Source organism: Esox lucius, chromosome 15 (genome assembly GCF_011004845.1).
Source record: "Esox lucius isolate fEsoLuc1 chromosome 15, fEsoLuc1.pri, whole genome shotgun sequence".
Taxonomy (NCBI): Eukaryota; Metazoa; Chordata; class Actinopteri; order Esociformes; family Esocidae; genus Esox; species Esox lucius.
Window position 1 is genome coordinate 21,576,772 of NC_047583.1, and position 25,125 is coordinate 21,601,896.

The 25,125-nt window shown below is 40.2% G+C and overlaps 1 protein-coding gene across 2 annotated transcripts; it reads right to left on the reverse strand.

Annotated features, from left to right (window-relative positions):
* Window positions 1-8,072: 8,072 nt before the first annotated feature.
* On the reverse strand, window positions 8,073-16,415 carry crip1 (cysteine-rich protein 1). 2 transcript variants are annotated; one of them, XM_010897291.4, is made up of 5 exons: window positions 16,242-16,415; window positions 9,671-9,765; window positions 9,300-9,357; window positions 8,638-8,703; window positions 8,073-8,229 (listed from the first exon to the last, which is right to left on the reverse strand). In XM_010897291.4, exons 1-4 carry the CDS (start codon window positions 16,279-16,281, stop codon window positions 8,660-8,662), a joined length of 237 nt encoding a protein of 78 aa, XP_010895593.1. In that variant the 5' UTR covers window positions 16,282-16,415; the 3' UTR covers window positions 8,073-8,229; window positions 8,638-8,659. The 2 variants fall into 2 exon arrangements, with proteins under 2 accessions (XP_010895593.1, XP_010895592.1); XM_010897290.5 differs by having other exon boundaries at window positions 8,650-8,703; window positions 16,242-16,409.
* Between the last annotated feature and the right edge of the window lie 8,710 nt (window positions 16,416-25,125).

Below are 25,125 nucleotides of genomic sequence, written 5' to 3' on the forward strand. Positions count from 1 at the left end.
AAACACTGAACTTTCCCGCGGGGGGCAGGGGGGTTATTCTGAATCATTTCCAAACCCATTTAGTAACTATTCACTTCTGAATTAAGTCATGAAACATTGATGGATTACACACACATTACTGCAAAGATATTTCAAATTGCAATGTGCCTATAACGTCTTCTTTCTCGAAAAGGTATGTTTATCAGTGTACAAGGCTACAGAAGCTTTTTTTTGTTCTTCATTGTTCACTGCAGTTGATCTATCAAGTACTGAGGTTTGCACATATATGCTGTTGAATAAGCAAGGCCTGACAATGTGGAGAGACTTGCAATACACAATTATTTCTTAATTTAAGAGATTCCTGAATAAAGAATATTGTTTCTCATTATGTAAGTTTACGATAACCCATTAAATATGTGCCTTCTAGGCATAAGTGACCATCACATCTACAGTGGGGAGAGCAAGTATTTGATACACTGCCGATTTTGCAGGTTTTCCCACTTACAAAGCATGTCTGTCATTTTTATCATAGGTACTCTTCAACTGAGGGTGATGGAATTCAGAAAATCACATTGTATAATTTTTAAGTAATTAATTTGCATTTTATTGCATGACATAAGTATTTGATACATCAGAAAAGCAAAACGTAATATTTTGTACAGAAACCTTTGTTTGCAATTACAGAGATCATACGTTTTCTGTAGTTCTTGACCAGGTTTGCACACACTGCAGCAGGGATTTTGGCCCACTCCTCCATACAGACCTTCTCCAGATCCTTCAGGTTTCGGGGCTGTCGCTGGGCGATACGGACTTTCAGCTCCCTCCAAAGATTTTCTATTGGGTTTAGGTCTGGAGACTGGCTAGGCCACTCCAGGACCTTGAGATGCTTCTTACAGAGCAACTCCGTAGTTGCCCTGGCTGTGTGTTTCAGGTTGTTGTCATGCTGGAAGACCCAGCCACGCCCCATCTTCAATGCTCTTACTGAGGGAAGGAGGTTGTTCGCCAAGATCTCGCGATCATGGCCCCATTCATCCTCCCCTCAATATGGTGCAGTCGTCCTGTCCCCTTTGCAGAAAAGCATTCCCAAAGAATGATGTTTCCACCTCCATGCTTCACGGTTGGGATGGTGTTCTTGGGGTTGTACTCATCCTTCTTCTTCCTCCAAACACGGTGAGTGGAGTTTAGACCAAAAAGCTCTATTTATGTCTCATCAGACCACATGACCTTCTCCCATTCCTCCTCTGGATCATCCAGATGGTCATTGGCAATCTTCAGACGGGCCTGGCTAGAGCAGGGGGTTCCTTGCGTGCGTTGCAGGATTTTAATCTATGACGGCGTAATGTGTTACTAATGGTTCTCTTTGAGACTGTGGTCCCAACTCTCTTCAGGTCATTGACCAGGTCCTGCCATGTAGTTCTTGGCTGATCCCTTACCTTCCTCATGATCAGTGATGCCCCACGAGGTGAGATCTTGCATGGAGCCCCAGACTGAGGGAGACTGACTGTTATCTTGAACTTCTTCCATTTTCTAATAATTGCACCAACAGTTGTTGCCTTCTCACCAAGCTGCTTGCCTATTGTTCTGTAGCCCATCCCAGCCTTGTGCAGGTCTACAATTTTATCCCTGATGTCCTTACACAGCTCTCTGGTCTTGGCCATAGTAGAGCGGTTGGAGTCTGATTGAGTGTGTGGACAGGTGTCTTTTATACAGGTAACAAGTTCAAACAGGTGCGGTTAATACAGGTAATGAGTGGAGAACAGGAGGGCTTCTTAAAGAAAAACGAACAGGTCTGTGAGAGCCAGAATTCTTACTGATTGGTAGGTGATCAAATACTTATGTCATGCAATTAAAATGCAAATTAATTATTTAAAAATCATACGTCTCTCAGATTCGAAGAGTACCTATGATAAGAATTACAGACCTCTACATGCTTTGTAAGTAGAAAAAACCTGCAAAATCAACAGTGTATCAACTACTTGTTCTCCCCACTGTATATAGAATCAAAGGACTTATCGCAAAGTAACTAACTAGTTAATTAATGGGAACGGTAACTATGTTGGTAGCTGAACTAACCTTCCCCAAAACTGATCAGTACTTGCACTGCAGGCATGCCTACTGTAACATTTTCTCCACAGTTCCTGTGCATCAGAAAAAAGCCAATAACAATCAACCAAGTATAACTCTGCTGGTTATTTGTTTGAAGACCAAACAGTTAATTCCTGACAGTTGGTTTCGTAAAATGTCCTGAATGCTCCCATACATAGCTGAAATATTTGATGCAGGCCCAAAGGGTTCTCTAGGGAAATAGGTACCATTTGGGCTACAGACTCACTAAATGCATATCCTAGTCAAAACAAGTACTTTCACCATAATTACCATGGTGGAAGTTATTGTCTGTCCTTGTGTTAAAAGCTTATTGGTATAGTGTGAGACAAAGTAAAAGAGTGAGGGAGACCAATAACTTTTGGCTGAGAAATGTAGACCTCAAAAAGTGTCTTTATTTAACAGACCTTATAAAAACCGAACACCTGCATTCCCCTGTTCTTTTAAACTGTGGCTTTTGTTCTACAGGCTATTCAACAATTATATTTCCAATGTTTTTCTATGCATCACCCTTTTCAACGCCTATACACGTTATCCCGGAGCCCTTCAAATGTACTCTGAAAGAACTGTTTTGTTTTTTTGTAATTCTGTGGACTTGGTTGGAACCAAATACAGTATATTAAACGATATCCAAAACCCAAACAAGGCTGACGTGTACATTTAATATTGGTGTGCGTGGAACTTATCGCTTTTCTTTGTGGCTGCTATTTAGAGGAACGTGATGTAGAGAAACGCACCATTCACAGACGCTCATACAGTACGATATCGTCTCTCTACTCTCCCTCCGTCCCACATCACACTGCCTTCCTCCCCCACTCGCCTGTGGCTGCACCCGTTGGGCTTGACTTGCTGTCTGGGATGTGGTTTGGTAGAAGTCCACGTGACAATGAAGGTCTGTCTTCGAGGAGGAATGGGTGAGCGAGAGACAAAAAGGAGAGAGTTCTGCACCGGCCAGTTGTTGGGTGTCTGTTGGGTCTTGTTTGTGTCTGTCGCCATGGTAACAGCAGTGGGCCGGTCAATCCTGTGAAAACGGAGGGGTGAATGGCTGCCAGCCAGTTGCTGGGTGACAGTGACTGCAGCTGTCTGTTATTTCAGAGATAAAGGTGGTGTCCTCGGAACAGGGTGTGTCAGCGGACAAGGGAGGATTTGGCCATTCTTTCTGGCATTGGGATAAACTGGGCAAGATCCCAGACCCTGGGCTAGAACCCAGACCCTGGGCTAGAACCCAGACCCTGGGCTAGATCCCAGACCCTGGGCTAGATCCCAGACCCTGGGCTAGAACCCAGACCCTGGGCCAGATCCCAGACCCTGGGCCAGATCCCAGACCCTGGGCCAGTTCTCAGACCCTGGGCTAGATCTCAGACCCTGGGCTAGATCCCAGACCCTGGGCCAGATCTCAGACCCTGGGCTACCCAGGACCTACATTCCCATGGACAGAGTCAGAATAAGAGAGGAGGATTGTGGCCCATGCATGTCACCATGGGCCTGGCCCATTGAAGTGGATAGGGACTAATGCCATATTGTTTACATCCAAATAGGTAGATAAGGGTGTTCTTGAACGAATTCTATGTCTATTAACACTTACAATGATTCTTCATTGTTTATTACGGACATGTATACCTTTGTACTTGATTTGTGCTCAAGTAGGCTGTCCTTGGAATGTTCATGTTTAACAGATGTTTCTGTAAGGAGGGAATGCAGAGACAAAAGGGTGGCTTTGAATTGCTTTGCTTGCATGATCCTTGAGATAACACCCCTGTGTCATAGGAAGAGACCCAGGGATTGATAAGGGGTCTATTCTACAGGACTGGTTCTGTTTTCCTTGGTCAGTTGACCAAGCCCCACTACTTGAGTTTTAGGATATAACCAGAGCGAGGGTTTGAAGAAGCTCTCTCACATTTACCTTTCCTCCTGTCAGCACCTTCAAACTCCGGAGTACTTTAATCTTTGATATGTGTACTGTAATTGTAATACTCTCTTTATACATTAAATCCATTGGTTACATTAATTCACTGACTATTTGGAATTAATCTAAAAGGGGTCCACCAAACAGATTTAAATCTGTCTCGTGAGATTTCCTTACTAGAACAGAAATCAAGTACATTGGTATACATGTCTATAAATAATGAAGAATCGTTGTAAGTGTAAATAGAAATATAATTGACATTTTGTGTCCAAAGGACACACATGGTAAGCATTCATATTTAATTATGTTTTCCCAGAGGAAATGCAGTTACATGATTACAGAAACAAAAGCAGTGACAACTGAGAGAGAAACAATAAGAAGTGTAAAGCAAAGAAAATGAATTTAAAATAAAGGATTTGAAGACATATCATGAACTACTAATAGCAAAGATCAGCAATCACTAATATGAAAGTAAAGAAATGAGACATTGTTCTTTAATTGTTTGAGATTGTTAAAGATAGTGAAAAAGACAGGCCCGTAAATTTAAAAGCAACTAGGCCATGGGTATTGAAGGTGGCATGTTTGGTAGAATAATCATGTGGCATGATTTTAAGCCAATAAGACATTATAGCCAATTCGTCAATGAAATGTAGATATTACACAACTTTTGTCAAGGGCTACCATGACACCATAAGTCAAAATAAAGCCACCAAATTAAACTAAACCACAGAACAAACATCTAGGAAACAAGTACGTACAATCCCGTATCAGTGGAATAGGAGTAAAAGAAACATTATTAGCATCTCTGATCTTGATAGGAAAGGTTTTTAAGATCCACCTCCAACGAAGGTGTGTAAACTATGGCGACGCTTGGGCAGACGAGTTTCGCAGAGACATCTCAAGGAGCTGGAGCCATTTCTCTTTTACCAATGTCACTCATACAGAGCAGACAGAGGAGGGCAAAAGAGGAGGGAGAAAAAGAGAAGACTAGGGGCGAACACGAAACAACTCGCGCTCGTTCAGATCCATCAGTGTTCAATAAGCACGATTAATAGAGAGGGAGAGGAGAGACAAGCAAAACACATCATTGTTACATACTTTAAACATCATATTCATCAGTCACATTATTAGTCAAACTAAACCTGGATATTTGTAGAGCAAGCAGGAAACGTTGTTAGTGGAAATTGGGTGCTGCCATGGAGTTTGGCTGGGTCCAAACTTTACAAGAGCGGAGGTTGACGTCATGTGCGTAACTAGAACAGTCGGTCATATTTACTGTTTAAAGACAGCCAAACTTCCCTTTTTAATGTTATTACATCCCACAAATATTTTCCTCAGAATATAAAACCTAGACGGTAGTTAATTCCTAAAGCTATTTAGGCTATATTCATTTCTTTCTAGTTGAGACCAAATGGGATTAATGTTACAGGCCTAATCACATTTTCAATAGTCACGAATTGTAAAAATATGTCATCAAATATCACCAAACGTTTGTGAAGGAATGATCAGGTCCTTCCTGAATGTTAGTATTGTATTGATGAGATACAATATTTAGTGTATTTTTTATTTAACATTAGGTTACTTTATTTTTATTTTTTTAAGTCTATTAATTGTTTTATGAGTTTGTCTTTCATTCATTCATGTATATTCCATTTTTATGTTATCATCAACAATGGGGGATGACTTTGGGTCTCTACCCTCACTTTAGTTGGTTTCAAAATCATAAATGTAAAAATTTAAAGAGAGGAAATATTTTTAGCTGTCGTTTAATGTTATCCCAAAACTGAATAAGCTCATGTTGAATAAATTGTCCCATGTGAGACCAGTCTGAACACAAACCTACCCCATAGACTACCCTGATTTAAATGGAAAACAATGGTTGGGGCCATCCCAGTCATCATTAGCAACTCAAACAAAGAGAACTTACATTATTTACCCAGACTCAATTCAGCATTTATAAGAGGTGTGGGGAATAAATTCGATTTAGCTGTTTTACCCTCTTTTATTGGCTATGAATATATTGGATTCAAATTCAGTCCTCGTGGGACACAGTGTGTCTTTCTTAATGTTAGAGACTATTACCGTGGGTCTTCTTCATACTACCACTTATACAATATACAAGGAGAGAGAAAACACCATGTTTTAACCTTTTGTAAGAAGACCATGAGACTATATTTTACCAGATTAGAACATTATAATTGTACATTGTCGTGAGACCCACATTGAGGCCTTACGGATTGAAGCTTAATTTAGAACTTCTACTATGCCCATTGTAAGTTCCTATAATTTAGCTTAGTTTAAACACTATTACTTATTCACTCGTAATCAGAGCATTAAGCTACATGTATCAATCCGAAACAATTCCATTAACACATTATCTTTCCTGGTGTCTGTCCACGTCACTCCTGGCCAACCAACATATCAAAAGGTCACATTTAATAATTAAATATCCTTTTCATATACCTTTTCTTGACTAACCAACACTGGACCAAATTAAAAAAGACCCACAGTAACAATTACCACCTTGAGTAACTCTCAACAACTTGTCTGCCTTCTGAAATATCATACCATAAGACTATAGCCAGCCATGCTCTCTATTCTGAATAACCCAACATACTGAAATATTATTGAATTATTTCTTACACATCTGGCCAATATCAAATCTGAGATAGAACGTATTGCGTATTAGATTTAACAAAATGTCCGGTCATGTGACATACATTTGGTAGCTTAGTGTGAGGCCCAGAAAGACTCATAACCAAATAATTAAGAGGCCACCCCTATCATCCCGCTGTATTTCACTCATGCGTTTCCACATCTCCCTATTCTCTGTGTGACCTGTAGGACGTACTCAACATGTGCCCAATAAACGTAAAACCAATGTCTGTGAACACAGTACATCACTGCATCCACAAATGCAAGTTAAAACTCTACCATGCAAAGAAGAAACCAGATATAAACAAGATCCAGAAACGCCACTGCCTTCTCTGGGCCTGAGCTCATTTAAGGACTGAGTGGAAAACTGTGAAAAATGTGAAATTATTTTTGGGAATCATGGACGCCGCATTCTCTGGACTAAAGAGGAGAGTGACCATCCGGCTTCCTATCAGCACACAGATTAAAAGCCTCCGTGATGGTATGGAGGTGCATTAGTGCACATGGCATGGGTGACTTGCACAAAACATGTTAAGGCACCATTAATGCTGAACAATATCTACAGGTTTTGGAGCATAGGGATGAATGATTTGCACACCATTGCATTGTTTTTATTTGCATTTTACAGTGTCCCAACTTTTTTTGAAATGGGGTTGTAGATGCTAGGGAGAACATTGTCACGCTCAAGTTAGTTTAGCAAGTGAAATGCTCATAACATTACGTTTATAATACATTAAACATATTTTTCAAGATCTCAGGTTTGTATCACAAAAAAAATTTGCCAACGTTTGTGTGTGTGTGTGTCTGTATTGTATTTGTAAATGTGTGTTTGTGTTGTAGAATAATGATACTTGTTAAGATGTAGACAAGGATTGGACAATAACAACAGATTTTATAGTATGTAAAGTAACTGCCGTTAAGTCTTATGAATGTAGAAGGAAACTTTTGTGTTGTTGTGACATTTCAGCCACTTTAGGTAGATTCTTTGTGAAATAAAATGTCAGATTTTTTAAGGCTGTTAAACTATTGAATAAATGAATAAATAATAAATGTTAAAAAATTGAATAATTTCTTGTACAGCAGGCAACACAAAATTCAAAAGCACCTTTCCAATAAATAATTCACTATCGACAGCCTAATTTTATTATGCTTAAAGAAAGGGAGCTATGACTAACATTTTGGTCACCTCTTGTAATATCAATTAATAGTACATCTCAAAGAACAGTCCTACAACATTTGCCAGTTTTAACCAACATCTCACAGTTAAGGCCCAGACTGTCAGACAATGAATTAATGAATAAGAGAGTACATTTTTTTAATTTTTTTTAATTTTTTAATCAACAGAATTTAAAAACAAGTAAAGGAAGTTATTATATAACCTTTCCAACCTCTAGTAAAACCAGAGAACTGCTCTGCTGTGTTAGGACAAAGTGTTCTAGACTACACAACACTAAAACTAAAAATAACATAAATGGTAGTTCAAAACATTTACTTTTTTGGTAGTTTCCTTTAATAAAGTACAGTATGGAGTATGCGGTAGAATGTGGAGTTGCCTTCTTGTAACCCATTTGGTGTGGTATATTAAACTGCAAACAAAGAGAAAACAGGTTACATTAGAATTTTGTTAAATACCATTAATTACCAACCATCTCTATTTGTAGTATTTATACTGTAGGTTGATAGTGAAGGTGACTGTACAATGTCAATATATTTGTTTCATTTCTATACTAAGATCTATTCGAATGTGATTTCTCAATTTTTTAATGACTATATGTTACAATATTTATTTTCTTTCCATATAATAAATACAAGGTATAAAGCTTTCAACAAAATGCTTTTTTGTCAGTTCCCTCAAGGCAATGGAATAAAGCATTAGTACAGTAAATAAAGTAATAATATAAATGTTAATATGAATGGTAATATAAATAAAGACAAGTGTGAAAATAGAGTAAAGTAACAACAAAAATATTTGCATTTCCACGTCTGTCACATACACTGTCCTGTACCTGAGATGGTCTACTTGGCAAATGTGTGGCTTTCAGTTCCACCACGTCCAAATCCTGTGAGGAAGAGAGAGAAAAACAGAGAGATGTAGAAAAAGAGACAGACAGAAGAGAGAGAGTAAGCAAAAAGAGAGGGAAAATAATCCGTTTGGGAAATGAATACTGCATGTCGTCAAAACATTCGGGGGTTAAGTTACAAGGGGGAAATGAGACAAGTGGAACAGCGGAACCATAACAATGGAAAATCCAGTAGCCCCTGACCCCATTCCACAAGCCCTTCTTAACCACCACAAGGAACCATCAAGACCAGGCTACATGACTGTCTAGGACCACCTCCGTTTTCTGTTGCCACGGAAACCACTTCGTCTCACTCTGGACATCTAAGCCCATTTACTGATCTTGTATGTTTACGATTATGCAACAGGTCCGACGGGCCCACTTTTGGGTTGTTATCTGCACATTCATATGAAAACCCCAACGTTCTTACTGGGCCTGACTAAGAATCGTTATCTTGTCCCCTTGACATGTTCTTTGAACCGGAAACACATAACAGTAGGTCATTTATGGGTATATGATAACAGAGTGGGGTGCGATCTCTCAATTTGGAAAGGCATCTTTTACCTGCAGACATAACAGTATCAATAAGAACTCACCTTTAGGCCCGAATTGAGCAGAGTAGCAGGGATTATTACAGTACGGCTTGCCATCATGCTACATGGTGAGACAGAGAGGTTGACAGACAGACAGAAAGAAATGGTTGAAGTTGAATTAGTACACGGCTGACTAAACATGCCAGCGTGTGCTCGTATCCAGCTTATCTAACAAATGAAAAAAAAAAAAAAATCAAAGATTTATGCCACAGGATGTAGGCTTTCATCAGTACTTCAATAAGAAATGGGATCTGTAATAAGGGAACATATCTAAACTGTTCCCATATCGTTAAATTTTTCATATTAATACTTGTCTGCTAATAAATCTGCACAAGATGCATGAGAAATGTGTGTGTGTGTGTGCGCTGACTGACCTCTGCGTGAGATCCAGGAGACAGGGTCTTGCCACACTTTTCACACTTCAGACAGGGCCTGTGCCAGTCCTTCCCCAGTGAGGTCACTCTCTCCGCTGTGAGACCAAATAAGAATTAGAGCCGTTTAGCTAGCGGACAAAGACAGCTTCTTCCCACACGGCACCATCTGGATTTGGATTGTGTTACGATTTTTCTTCTGATATTTCTGACGTTCATTTTGTAATTTACATGCCTACATCTTTCTCTCTGTAACTCTGCGTATTTGCAATCGATTGTCTACACCTGCTGTTAACAAAGCAAGAGACAAATAAAGTTTGATTTGATTTGGAGATGCAGGGTTGTTCCGAGGCTGAATTTTCCTAAAGGAATTGTGAGCTCCATGTTTCAACATAATCTAGTCCCATCCAGCACATTTGCCTTCCCGCACATAGCTGACTGAACGTTAAAAGTTACAGATGCCATATCTTAATTTGAGCCACTTTCACACAGCATGAAAATAATTCTGAAGCCACATAAAATGTGAATTGTGTGTGTATCAATTCATGGGGGAAAAAGGGGGTTCACATTTTATGTAAGATTCATGTAAAAATGTAATCAAAGATTACAAACTGTAAAGATTTTTAAAATCTTCAACACACAACAAGATGTGCAGGACAATTCCAGCAACAATGGGGCGATCAAATTAAGATACGGCACCTGTAATAACAAGAACATTGGAGGGTGTGGTGCTTGGTTGTGTCTGAGAAAAGGAGACTCCCTTAGGAATTTGCCCTCAATTCCCTCCCTATTCTCCCCCCTTAAAACATGATAAAGAATGTATTTTTATCGCTGGGCGGAGCTGAGGAACAATTTGTTACAGCCATTATCACGTTGATGGCCATTAAGCAGGCAGGAAAGACAAAGTCATGTGTTTCAGTATTTTTATGAGTGGAGATGTTCAGACTGCAATGCAATTTGAGAGAGAGGGTCAACACACCATCTGTGTCTGATGACAGACAAATGCTGCTCTTTTTATGATACTAAAAACTCATACGAACACGCACACACACAGACACACACACACAGACAGACATAAACATCCGAGCCTAAGTCAGGAAGTGCTGAGAGCACAAAACTGTTAAAAAAAAATAAAAACACAATTAAACAACCAGAGTGCAACAACATTTCTACCAATTGTGGATATGGTTGGACATGAAAGTGCAGCTGAAGTCTTACTCACAAACGTTGAAATTATATTACTGTAAATGATCAAAACATGTTTGTAGAGTGATTTAGTTAATGCCAGAAATAATCTATTCTGGCAACTTCTGTCTGTTTTCATTCAATAGAAAAGAAAGAACATAAGGGGGAGGGATACATACGTGATTACACAAAATCAGGAAGACATTTTGACAGATATTTGACATTTTAGTCATTTGGCAGACAGTTATATCCAGATCCACACAGTGCATCTATCTCAAGTTAGCTAGATGAGACACGTTCCATAATACCTTCTCCCCAATAAAAGAGCATATCATACTGTTTAAACAGGTAGGTTTTCAGAAATGTTCAGTATATAGACAGGGTTTCTAATTCCCTTCCATAGAGGTGAGAGACTAAAGTGGACAGAATGGTGCTCCGGTTAGGCTGTAGGCTTTGACCATAGTCTGAAGGTGTGACAAGGGGCTCTGTAAGTGAGCACCACAGTCTTGATGCTAATAAGAGAGCAAGCTTACCAAACTCAGTCAGTAAAACAGTCAGTCAGTGTCTCAGTCCAGCAGTCAGTAAGTCCCACAGAATTCCAGCTGGCTCTGTAAAAGCTGTGTGGAAGGGAACCAGGGCCAAGGTTTAGGTCTCGCTATGAGCTACACTAATAATACTCCACTTCCAATAACAAGACATGGGAACCAGGCCGTCCTGTATCACTGCCTTTGGCCAGACTGTAAGGTGATTTAGTGTCAGTTTAACAAAGGCAAGGCTGTTAATCAACCATAGTCATACTGGTGAGTTCCTAACCTGGAACCAACATGGCCAACATAAATACAGTGCATTCTACACTCTGTAGAACTTGATTCTTTTTTTAAAGATGTGTTTTTTGTAGTGTTTTACTGCATTATTGGACAGCAGAGATTGTTTTGCTGGTAGAGCAGTGGGCCAAATTCAAACCCACACTGGGTAATGACGGTACTCTGGAGGCAGTCTTTGAGACTGCCGGACCACTCTAGTAAGCAGTATGGTCAATTTTGGTGAACCAGGAAACATTCCTTCACTTTTCCCCTGATCACTGGCTATGACTGGTCAGCTCATTTGTCAGGCCCTTACAGATGCCCATATGTCTGTGTGTGTGTGTGAAAACAGTGTTTAGTCCCCTGGGGTCCCTGTCGTTGGATAGGTGAGGGAGAGACAGAGGAGTTCATCTCCTGTATTCAACCATACATTCATCACTGTGAAGCAACACTATGAATGGCGTACTACTATGAATGAACATACACACAGTCAGACACACACACACACACACACCTCTCTCTAATTAATGGGGGAAAAATCCAGACGAGGAAGCATTCAACCTTGATTCACCAGATCCAACCCAGAAAGCAATGATGGACGGAAAAGTTCCTGCAACCCCATTTAACACCCTCTTAAAACTGAATGAAAATGGCACTTGGGATACGTGTCTGTAAGTGAAGCTGTTCTGTTTTCCCTTGTGGCACCTGATTTTCTTATTACCTTCACTCATACCATTGTCACCTTTCAACATGCATCTAAGGCTTATCGAAATCACTGTGTGTTAGGTCGACACACTCATCAAAATAACTGTGTTAGGTCGACACACTTATCAAAATAACTGTGTGTTAGGTCGACACACTTATTGAAATCACAGTGTGTTAGGTCGACACACTTATCGAAATCACAGTGTGTTAGGTCGACACACTTATCGAAATCACAGTGTGTTAGGTCGACACACTTATTGAAATCACAGTGTGTTAGGTCAACACACTTATTGAAATCACAGTATGTTAGGTCGACACACTTATTGAAATCACAGTGTGTTAGGTCAACAAACTTATTGAAATCACAGTGTGTTAGGTCGACACACCTTTTGAAATCACAGTGTGTTAGGTCGACACACTTATTCAAATCACAGTGTGTTAGGTCGACACACTTATTGAAATCACAGTGTGTTAGGTCGACACACTTATTCAAATCACAGTGTGTTAGGTCGACACACTTATTCAAATCACAGTGTGTTAGGTCGACACACTTATTTAAATCGCAGTGTGTTAGGTCGACACACTTATTCAAATCACAGTGTGTTAGGTCGACATACTTATTCAAATCACAGTGTGTTAGGTCAGCACACTCATCAAAATCAACATTCAAATCGGCAACATTGATTGACAGTGCTTTTTTTTAACACATATCAGCTGTATGAAATGTCTGTTTCATGGTTTTGTTTTTTCTCCTATGGCAGCTCTTTCCTGCACACACCAAGCCGCCCAGCCGTAGGTGAAGAATTTTTGGCCACTAGTTGTAGGATTGGTGCTGTCGAGCCAAAACAGGTCCTTAAAAATGTTGTTTTATGTATGTCCCGCAATGTCGTCAACAACACTTTCAACCTTGGAATGTTGGCTAACTAAGGTATGATAGTGATTCTACTCATATGTTATCCACATATAAATAACTTACTGCACAATGTTTTGAATTGAAAAAAATACTTTGTTCTTAGCAAAAGTCAGATGTAAAATCAATGCAGTTGCTCCTCCTCATTGTTATAAATTCCCAATAAGGCTGTGTGCTGATATTTCATCCCATCTGTTCAAGGCATGGCATTCAAACCAAACTGATAGGACGTCTGCTGTTTATCGTCTGTAGTTACATTCAGAAAGGGCCGAAGTTGCGTTACTAACCGCACATTCTCTGTGTGAAAGAAACTGTATGGCAATATATTTCGAAACCTGTGTGTTTGCGTCATTAGGGATTCACAAAAGCAGTCCTAAAATGATGGTCAACAGCCATTTGCTTACCTAGAACATATAGTAATTGAGCTATTACATTCAGTTCAAAGTATCAAAGTAGGACAACATATCCAACCCACCTGAGCAGGCTAAAATTCCAGGCATTTTTAGACTGCTCAGAAAGGGTCATAAAAGTGAAAATAGTGTGGCAATATCATTTAAAAAATGAATTTATCGTGCACTGGGCCTTTAAGAGAAGCATGTACTGATATCGTCTTTGTGGTTACTGAGTAATTTTTCTGCACACTGTGACGGTTGGTCTCCTTAGTGCTTATTCTCTATCCTCCCTCTCTTATCGGTCTAGTTTCAGTCTTTTGTTTCTCACTGTCTCTGTCTCACTCTCGTTCAAGAGAGAGTGAGTAGGTGTTATGGTTTTCTGCCCACCTCTCTCCGGCAGAACGCAGTGCTTTCCCCGGTCTGTCACTGACCCAGGCAGAAGCAGCAAGATTGCTTCCATCTGAGGGCTTAGGAGGAGAGGTGAATGCTCTGGGGTTGGACATGATCGGCCAGGCAAAAGACCTCAGCATGAAAAGTAGCTTAGGAGAATAGAAGATGAGGAGGAACGTGATATCAGGATAGAAAATAGGCCTAGCCAATTCATCCTGGTAGTAAATTACATTGGTGTCCCAGGCATAAATAAATCCTTGATTAGCTGGCTTGAATGAAAACCATTAGTCAAATACTGTCAGATTTACATAAGAAATGGCGCTCCAGGCCTCAGAGACAAGGAAATACATTGGTGTTCCTGTTTTTGTGTCACCTATTTGTGTACCATGTCCTCCATTTGTGTACTATGTCACCCAATTTTGCACATTTCATCCAGTTGTATACTACGTCATCTATGTGCTAACCATGTCACCCAGTCGTGTACTATGTCACCCAGTTGTGTACTATGTCACCCAGTTGTGTACTATGTCATTCAGTTGTGTACTATGTCACCCAGTTGTGTACTATGTCACCCAGTTGTGTACTATGTCATTCAGTTGTGTACTATGTAACCCATTTCCAGTGATATGTTACAACTGGCAGTTTTTTTACTCAATAACTTCCTTTGGATTTAGTGTGCTTAAGATCCCACAGTGCTTATTTAATGCAATAAAATGGAAAATGTTGTTTTAGGCATTTCTGGGGACCTAAGGAAGAGTACTTAGCTGCAGCTTTGGCAGTGGCTAACAGGGATTCTTCTAAAACCCTAAATCCTTCCCAGAGCCATTTTGCAGCACATAAAAAAATGATTGAAACAAATCGCTGCTCTTGTCTTGGCCAAAGGTGGAAAGTTAATCTGCAGAGAAGAAAAACGGAAAGTGTGGCTCCCTAGCCAACAGGGTCAATTAATCTGACTGACAGGCTAACCTAACTGGAGAGAGAGAGAGAGAGAGAGAGAGAGAGAGGGAGAGAAATAGAAAGAGAAAAAGACAGAGAGAGAGAGAGAGAGAGGGAGAGAACAGAATGTAGCCTAATGTTGTTGCTTAGTATCTCTCCAGAGATTACTAACTCTGAGTTCAGCTACTGGAGATGAAGGAAATGTCAAGACAAACGAAACCGTTTTCATCCCTCTTTATGCCAGATGAACCCATTAGTCCCTCTGTCCCTATGGGCATCTCCAGAGAGGCCCAAGGCTTTTAGGACTAACCGGACTAAACCTAGGACATTACTTTCCTTATCTTCCGTCAACTAAGTCAAACTAAATGGAGTAAAAAAGGTCATTTCTCCATGGGAGTTACCAGTCTAAAACCAATCCTAGTTGTAATTATTTGATAGGACTCCTTGTTCCCTCCCAGATAGGGTAATGGTAAGGTCAGTACACAGCCCACATGGATATGAGGGGTCATTATCCACTACACAGTAGATGTCTCACATTCCCTGACAATCACAAATATGAAAAGAGTTGAGTAACTAACTCCTCCATGCCTCAAATGTAAACAGGGAGCTACTGCTAACCTGACCTTGTACAAATTTCCATCTTATATAAACTGATATATAGCAACGCTTTAGGGTGTCCTAATGCCTGCCATAGCCTCTCATCCTTGTTTTATCACTGCTTTCCCTCTCTTGTTAAAACAGTGCTGCCTTCTGATTAAGAAAAAGAAAAAGTAGAACTGCCCTACTCAAGATGTTTTTAACATGAAAAATCTACTTTCCCTTGATATTCTGTGCATACGTTTTCTGCATTGAATTTGTGTTGCCTTTCTGTTTTTGGAAGGGCAAAGTAATAAACAACATTACAGTCATTTACCAGTTACTCAACACGTATTAGTAAATTCGTTTTTTAATTTAATTTCAAGTTTGTATACATTTTTGCAGCCGTAGAGATGTTCATTCTATTTGGAGAAAGCAGCTGCATAATTTCAAATGCAGGAAATTGCTTAACTTATCTCTAAGAATCCCATTGGCTTTTCATACCGCTAAAAACGAGTTGGTAAAAATATTGACTATTGTATTGTCTGAGCGTTGCACCCTATGTGAAATACAGTATTATAACTCGAGCCTATATGTCAAGTTGTCATAATTAATTCCACCTCTCTTAGCAAATCAAATACAAGCAACTTTTCAAGTACAAAATACAAATATCTTACCGAAGTAAACTTCTTTTGCGCATTTTGGGCACTTCGGCATGATTGCAGTTTTAAGTGTCGTTCGCCCTTAGAGAAAGATGTATCCGTATTGAACTAATGTTCAAAGTCGTAATACAGAAAGCCCACCTGTCCGTTCTAAACCACGCCTTGATGTGATGTGCAGATGTGCGCGCCTTCCTATTTATACCGCTCAGGAAATAGTTCAACTCAGTGAAACTAGTGGGTGAGGCTTTTTAGGCTTCTGACAGTGTGTAAGCGAGTGTCAGAGGAGGAACGAGAGAGATAAAGAAAGACGCAAAAGAGGGGAAATAACGTTTCTTAATGTGATTTAGAGTGTACATCCAGATTACGACATGAAGCATGTCGGAAGCTTGTTTCCCCGCTCTGCTTGTGTTGGCAAAATGTGTTTTGTGTGTGTTGTGTCTGATTCTGTTTTACTGTCTTAGTGAGGACCACAACTGTAGTAAAACGAGGGAAATCATGCAGTAGGGATATTTGGCCGGTCAGCAGTTTGTCAAGTGTTTTCTTTCCCCCAGTCATGGGGTTCAGGGTTATGGTTCATGTTAAGCCTAGGCCTTACAGGCTAGCTCTAATATTTAATGGTATTCATTTGCTTATCCTCACATTGTTAGTAAAACCAACGTGTGAGTGTGCGTGCGTGTGCGTGTGTGTGTGTGTGTGTGTGTGTGTGTGTGTGTGTCGACCAAAAATTCATACGTTTTTATGTCAGTCCCCAGGAAACGGCGATTATAGGTTAAGAGCAAGAGTAGAGGTAACACAAGAGTAGAGGTAACTTACAATTAAATTGCCTTAGTGCCTGGATCACTCATCTTAGACCAACTTAAGAAAACCTTTTAATACAGCTGTTATATAAATTTCACAGAGTATCAACACATTGCTTTCATCAGAAGAAAATAGTTTGTGAATATGTTCACTGTGCATACTTTAGTGAATGGCTTTATTGGTAGTCAGGTACAAGTAATGGAAAGATCTAGGCAACCTCCAAAAGGTCATGATTTTTACAACATTATTTGCAGGCAGAGAATGAAATTGGGGCAGTTCTACTTTCAAGTAATTTTGGGTTACGCCTAACTCATCATCTACACCATTATGAACTTCCTTTACCGAGTTCAGCTTTGGTGTGGTTTGAGGCCTGTGCATTCATATCAGCTGAACTCCACTGTTTTCACTTGTATTTCTATTGGGTATTGTGTGTTTACTTGCTGATGGCAAGTCAACAAACCTGCAGGCCAGCCTTTGGATTAAATAGATGGAATGGATTGTGTTGATACTGCTGAATGTGTTTGTTGTGAATTTGATGTGTTATAGATTTCATTTATAATGGGCCTATACATTTTTGCCATCAATTTACACACAATAACACATTGATAATGATAAATATTTCCATTTTCTAAAAAATGTCTGCACAAAATATAAAACTGAAAAATCTCATGTACCCTGACCCTTTCTTTATCATGTCACAAAAGAATTAGCTCAGATGCATCTTTGTCCTTTGATCCTTGAGATGTCTCTAAAACGTCCACCTGTTGCAAATTCTATTTATTGGACATGATTTGGAGAGGCATACGAAATGATGTTAAATATGTTTGTAAAATTTATCCAAAGACCAATTTTAAAACATAGAATTTTTATATTGGATTAATTGGTTGTTAAAAAAAACTAAATTGAGAATAAGTCATTATCTTGTGTTTTGGTTGTTTAACTAATCAACTTATCATGTTTCACAGAAACTTTATTATATCTTGAATCATTGGTTGTGTGGTCTACAAACAAAATGTAAAACAGGCAGCGTTACAGGTATTTTAATTTTTTTACTATGTGTTCTGAAAGATCTCCACATAAATGTGAAAGTCTGAATACAGTAAAGATTGATTTATGCAGTATTTATAATTAGTTTTTTTTTTACTTTACTTTAGCTTTTTACATACTATGTTAAAATATGCGAAAGGCTTGGAGCAGGGATATAATTTGAGTGAAAGAAGGAAGCTTGGCTGACTGTGTTGTATCTTTGAAATGTTCTTTTTGACCCAGTCCATCTGCTAAAGGGAAATTCCATCTAACCTTTAATGATAAATGAACAAGCCCTGGGGGATTACATCATTACTCTGATTGAAGACATCCTCTTCGTCCGGGCATCATTCAGTGTGGCAGAATGTTCTGAAATGTCCACATTTAATGTAGGAGAGACATGCCTCTCTGATATGCAGAATAAAGGAATTACATTAACTCGATAAACCACAACATACTTACAACATTCTAATATTAACTGATCATTTTCTTGTCCTTGTGTTAGGCTATGATTCACCTTCTTGTTTCTTCATGATAACCCTGTGATCCACCCGTGCGATTAAGGTTTCCACTTGTTGGTGACACTCTCTAACGGATAGTGGGGGAGTTTAATTGGCATGTTCAGAATATAGCAGTTACGGTGTTACTTCGTCACACTTGTCTTTGGAAAGGAGTCAGGAATTGTTTTGATTTATTGCCCAGTGTGCAAGGGCAGGTTAGGCCAACCCTATAAAACTAACCATGCTGTGACAGACTTGAGTAAGATTACAACATGTTGCACACCACGCCCAATGCCAGAGAACAACACTTGAACCTTTTCTGATACTTCAACCTTGACCAGTGGTTGGATGTTACTTCATAACCTATGCTTATTTACTCATTGATGACCTCTTCAAACACAAATGCTTGTGTCGACATGTAAAGGGTGTGTGTGTAATCACTATTCAAATACCTATCAACATATGCACACACACACACCCATTGGTGTGGTGTAGGGCCTCTGTGTGTTTAAATTTAGGCGACGTAACTGTAATAAGAAAGCTACATTAGAAGAACGAGAATGGTATCAGATGTGCTTCGGAAGACACATCCCAAAATCAACTTTCCCAAGTCTACTGTGAGTTGCTGCGATGATGAGGGCCTGAATCACACACTGATTATCAGGAAATTGAGGAGGAAAGGAGGGTAAATGTAAATAAAATAGAAGATAGAGCCAAGTCCCTACGCAACCCCAAGAAATTCTGAATGTCCTGGAGGACTAGAATATGCTGTCAAGCTCACTTCCCGGTACGGCAACCTGAGCCCATATGACTGTTCAAAGGTCTGCCCCACAGCCTGCCAACAAGGACATGTTTTACACATAGTTCCTCAGATTGGCCATGAAGATCATCATGGACCTCAGCCGTACGCTCAATGGACAGTACACCCTGCTACCACCTAGCAGACGTAGAGGAATATAACCAAGAAATAAATAGTGTAGAAAATCTCCCCCCAGACCATCAGGCTGTTAAACTAACTGCCTGTGTGCTTTGCACACATCTGTAGATTATGCCACAATGGATAACAGATGGCTTTTGGGATCCTGACCAATTCTTCGCCTTTTGTATAAGGGTCCATAAGTAAGCAATTTACTGTTAGTCTGCACCAATTATTTAGAAGGATCTGACAACTACAATTTCATTATTTCAAAAAACAAATCTGCAGCATATTCACTCTACACACTTTCATACAAAAACGGACTCCAGCTCAGTCTCTCAAGTTCACCACGCACACACTCAATCACACTCCATGGACGAACTCAGACTCTCACACACACACATACCCACATTCAGCGTACAAATCAAACGTTTTTCATAAAGCTCTTTTTACAAAATGTACTTGTCACAAAGTGCTTATACAGACGCCCAGCCTGGAAGTCCAAAGGGCAGGTAACAACAAGAAATTGATGCAGTGGCATGGAAAATCTCCTCACACATACACACACACACACACACACATTCACCTACATGCAAACTGTGTACATACTCACTGGTGCGGATCACTAGTCAATTTTCATTTATCTAATTATTTACTTGATATCCCGTTATTAACCTTAATTGACTATTTATTCACACCTTCTTCAACTGAAATGTACACTCATGATCATATTTGGATGAATAATTTATACATGTGCACTGTTTGAACATTTCCCTTTTCCCTTTTATGCTACTGGGGATATAAGTTACTTTTCAGCCGACGGAATTCTTAGGAGCCGACACACGAGCATCTGACTAAGCCCACAGCAACATCTGGCATAGCGTTTTGGCCTCGGATGGTACAGCCTCCAAGCCACTAACTGAAGAAAATGTATTGCTACAGCATGGCATCAAATCTAATCTGCTGCTCAGCTTCAGCGACGCCTCTCCTTTTCCCACTGCCTCAGTCTAAAAAAGTAGTATATACACTCACCTAAAGGATTATTAGGAACACCTGTTCAATTTCTCATGAATGCAATTATCTAATCAACCAATCACATGGCAGTTGCTTCAATGCATTTAGGGGTGTGGTCCTGGTCAAGACAATCTCCTGAACTCCAAACTGAATGTCAGAATGGGAAACAAAGGTGATTTAAGCAATTTTGAGCGTGGCATGGTTGTTGGTGCCAGACGGGCCGGTCTGAGTATTTCACAATCTGCTCAGTTACTGGGATTTTCACGCACAACCATTTCTAGGGTTTACAAAGAATGGTGTGAAAAGGGAAAAACATCCAGTATACGGCAGTCCTGTGGGCGAAAAAATGCCTTGTTGATGCTAGAGGTCAGAGGAGAATGGGCCGACTGATTCAAGCTGATAGAAGAGCAACTTTGACTGAAATAACCACTCGTTACAACCGAGGTACGCAGCAAAGCATTTGTGAAGCCACAACACGCACAACCTTGAGGCGGATGGGCTACAACAGCAGAAGACCCCACCGGGTACCACTCATCTCCACTACAAATAGGAAAAAGAGGCTACAATTTGCACGAGCTCACCAAAATTGGACAGTTGAAGACGGCAATCAATGCCACATAGAATTAAGCCAGTTCTGAAGGCGAAAGGGGGTCAAACACAGTATTAGTATGGTGTTCCTAATAATCCTTTAGGTGAGTGTAGATTTGTCATAGATTTAAGAAAACACACCTTGAGTTATTGATTCACAAAAACTATGGATTCATAGAAGTTGAATGATTATTTAACCATTCTAGTGCAATAATCAAGGTTTTACTTTGTTTCTGGTGATATGTAACACCGCTGGTTTGTGCAGTTTCTTAGGGGTCAACCGTGTCTATACCAAGAAGGTCCTCACAAAGGACCGAGGAGGGTCACCAACTGATGCATGAAAGAATGTCTATTTACTTTGTTGGGAGTGAAATGTTCATAGTCAGTACCATGAACATCCATTACGCAATGATTGACATTTTTATGTTTATTCAATTCCGAAATGAGCAGACCAAATACCTATTTTCTTAGGAAGACTAATTTTTTGTAATGACGACCACAGCACAACCCCAATTTCTGCAAAAAAAAGGTACAACTCTAGCTGAACAATATAATCTGACTTTGCAACCCTGGATGCTGACAATGTACATGATTTGAATAATTTCCTTTGTGTTATATTTAAAGGTCTATACTGTTGTCAATTATTATGTTATCAAATGGATGTAACTAGCATGGGGAATAATTAAATAGTTGTTGAGTTGTATGTCATTTCAAACTGTACAAAAATGGGATTATATCGAAATATTATTATATTTTGTACTAAATAAATTCAGTATTCTTGCCTAAATTCAATTTATTGTGTGTTAAGTAAATGGTCCACTTCAAAATCACATTATTTTATATACCAAGAAGCAAAGTGTAGAATGCTACATACTGTTTATGATTGTATGAATAACACTTTACAGATGGTTAAAAAATGGACAGTCAATAGATCATAGGGTTCCTGGTTCAACCCACCAAGCGAACATTTTAAACTGAGCGTAGTCCATGGGCCCATTTGAACAAGTAAATTGTTTTATGCCTGACTTTCAGTGAAGTTATGAAGCCGTGTTTTATCAGTTTCCTTGGTTACTGGGATGGGTCTGGATGCTCTGCTCTGTTAGTTAACTGGCGTCAGGAGTTGTTTCAGACCTTGCCCCTCACTGCGCCCTCACTGCACCCTCACTGCACCCTCACTGCTCGCATTACCAGCTCAATCAGTCAACGAATCTCTCCAAGGCCAGCCATTCACATCTCCACTCAACCCAGTAAGGCCCGCCCGGTTGGGCTCTGCTCTCTGGGGTCAGCTGGGGCTTGTGATGTGCTCTGTCCTGGAAAAGACTGCCCAACTCAGCCCGTGTGGTCTGGGCTTGGTCCCTGTTACAACGACTATCCTGTAATCATGGCTTTAAGTTGATTGTAGTGAAATCCTCTGGCTTGTTCTTGGAGGTTTTATGCACCAGAGATCCCACTCTCCCACTATCACCCCCTATCCCCATACCCCCCTCTCCCCCTATATTAAAGATCCTTCATTTACATGCCAGAAGCTCAGTCTTTCCATCAGGAATCCATCCTCATCCATCCTCATCCGTTCTTGTCTCCACTCAGCTCATTATCTCTCCATCAAGCACCCTCATCTATTCAGTCCCCCCCTCCCTCTGTGGTGCTCATCCTATTCAAAGCCAGCCCTTATCTTATCCTCCAGGCTGTAGCTCGCCTCAGTGAGCTTCCGTGAGAGACTGAAGTCATGCTATCGCTTCAGCTGCAGGAGGCCGGGATTATCACCCATGGGTGGTAACATCAACCTCATATCAAAGGGAGAGAGGGGGAGAGAGGGGGAGGGATAGGGGGGAGAAGGGATCGAAGAGAAGGGATCGAAGAAAAAGTTAGATGGTAGATCATGCATTTGTGGGAGTGGCGTAGCTGGCGCAGAACAATGGGTCAGGATTCGTCCAGTGGGATGAGAGCCCAGTGAGAAGAGAGGCCAACACAAGCAACCAGCACCATGTGACATCAGGACTGTCAGGAAAACAAAAACATGGCACCGTTTAAGTCTTCACTCCGGCACATCTGTCAGCCAGAGGACTGAGGGATGGAAGGCAGGGTGCTGTGATTGGAGATGTTGACATGTGCAGAATAAAGGAGTATGACCCTTCAAGTCTGTAAGGCTCAAATACTAGTGACAGAAAGACCCAGACTTTTAAGAGGTCACTCCAAACCACTTAGAAGAGGAAAGTGATTGAAATCCATGCACTAGCACACACACACGCACGCGCACACACACTCACAGGTTTGTCGGTTCACCACCTGTTGCTTTCCTATCTCTTCTGTCCTTATGCTCCCATTACCTCATACTGATAACCCCAACATCATGATGTCAGTAATGTGGAAAACATTGAGCCACCAGGGACACTTTGATATGGTTACTGGGAGGATTTACGTTCCAACCACATTGGCTTCATAAACACATGTCCTGTCAATCAACGACACACAACCAATCAGCAGGCCCAACAGTGTTAGAACCACACCCATGTCTCAAACGTTACAGACATCGTTTTCTGTATCGGGGTTATGTCATGGAGATTTAGTTGAAGTCTGTTCTGTCCTTTCAGCGCTCCATCCTGTTTCCACACCTCATCACGGGGAGCTGCAGAAACAGATCCATGTGACGAACAGATCAACATGTTGGCTACATTCTTGATGTTCTACTGCCTGTGAAAGAGTTGACGACAGCAACTGTGACAACATGTTATTGTTATTGACTTGTGATCTTGGCGTCTGTGGATTTGGAATGCTGTTTTTGTGGAGGTCGAACAATCCTTTTGTTGGATGATTTCTCAGCACAAAAAAATTCCAGTATTCCTCAGAAAGAAGGGAGAGACCGCAGACAAGCAGAAGTACTGTTTGACTTGGATAAGTGTCAAGTGGCTTACATTATGCACACACACACACACACACACACAGACACACACACAAACACGCACAAAACATATTAAACCACACACTGTGGCTGAGAAATGTCAATAATATATGGGTCGTTGTATGTTCTGTGTTTTCGACATGTAGACGGGAATATTACAATTCAGTGTTTGTGTTGGAAGAAAGAACAAAAAGGGTCAGCTACAACCAAAACCAAGAACATAAAATATTTATTTTCTCATAATAATGATAAATATAATATAATTAAGTGGCTAATTACATGGAAGCCATTGAGAATGTACTGGTTAAGAAAACATTCTAAACCGAAAACCATTTACCTTCAAACAGCTGTCATTAGGACCAATTTCCAGCTGGGCACGGTTTTGGCATGAACACAACTATTTTTTAGAAAACCCCCAAAACAAACAAACAACAGTGTTAATAGACTGCTGCCTAGGCAACCAGTGATTGTTTATTGGCGTTGTGTGTCCTGTGGCATGGTTACGAGAGGCTCTATCAAAACAGGATATGAAACAGTGATGTGTTTTTGATGGTTGTCTATAGTCATTTCCGGTTCTCTGGGTGGAATGAGATATGAAAAATAGTAAAGGTTCACTTACATCAATGGAATACAATTGAACTACTGAAATAACTCATTTTATTTATGAAATACAAACTCTCGATCAAAGTTACAGATTCAGGTTGGCATTGTCAGTGATGAGGCAATAAATCTGTTGCTTTAACCTGAATGAAAGTGACTTCACAATGTACTAAATATATTTTTGCTTTGCTGTGAAATTGGAGACTGGGCACATTGAGAACATAAAGATGACAGTCTAGAAGCATGTGTCTGTCATTACCATCTGGTGTAAATCCCTTTTTCTTCACTGGTGCTTTCAGGGTGCAGTCATATTTAGTACAACATGATTCACTTGGTTTTTAGCTGGAACTTCCTCCATCATTTGTTACCGGGACAGAAACATCACAGTTCAGGCTTAACAACATTGGCCCTGTTTAGTATAACAGCAATAGGCACTGATTCTGTGTGAGTGCCTTGGTATCTTGGTTTTACTCTATGTGTGATATTAAAACCTGACAACGTCATCTCCACAAGGTTTTTAAGCTGGTCCACCCAAGATTTGGGTTAGGCATTGGGGTT

Bases quoted from the DNA above. Each gene is read 5' to 3' on its own strand.
- crip1 (XM_010897291.4), bottom strand. From the start codon at position 16,281: ATGCCGAAGTGCCCAAAATGCGCAAAAGAAGTTTACTTCG. The intron at 9,766-16,241 runs GTAAGATATTTG...TTGGTCTCACAG, and splicing joins CGCAAAAGAAGTTTACTTCG to CGGAGAGAGTGACCTCACTG. The intron at 9,358-9,670 runs GTCAGTCAGCGC...CTCACCATGTAG, and splicing joins CTCCTGGATCTCACGCAGAG to CATGATGGCAAGCCGTACTG.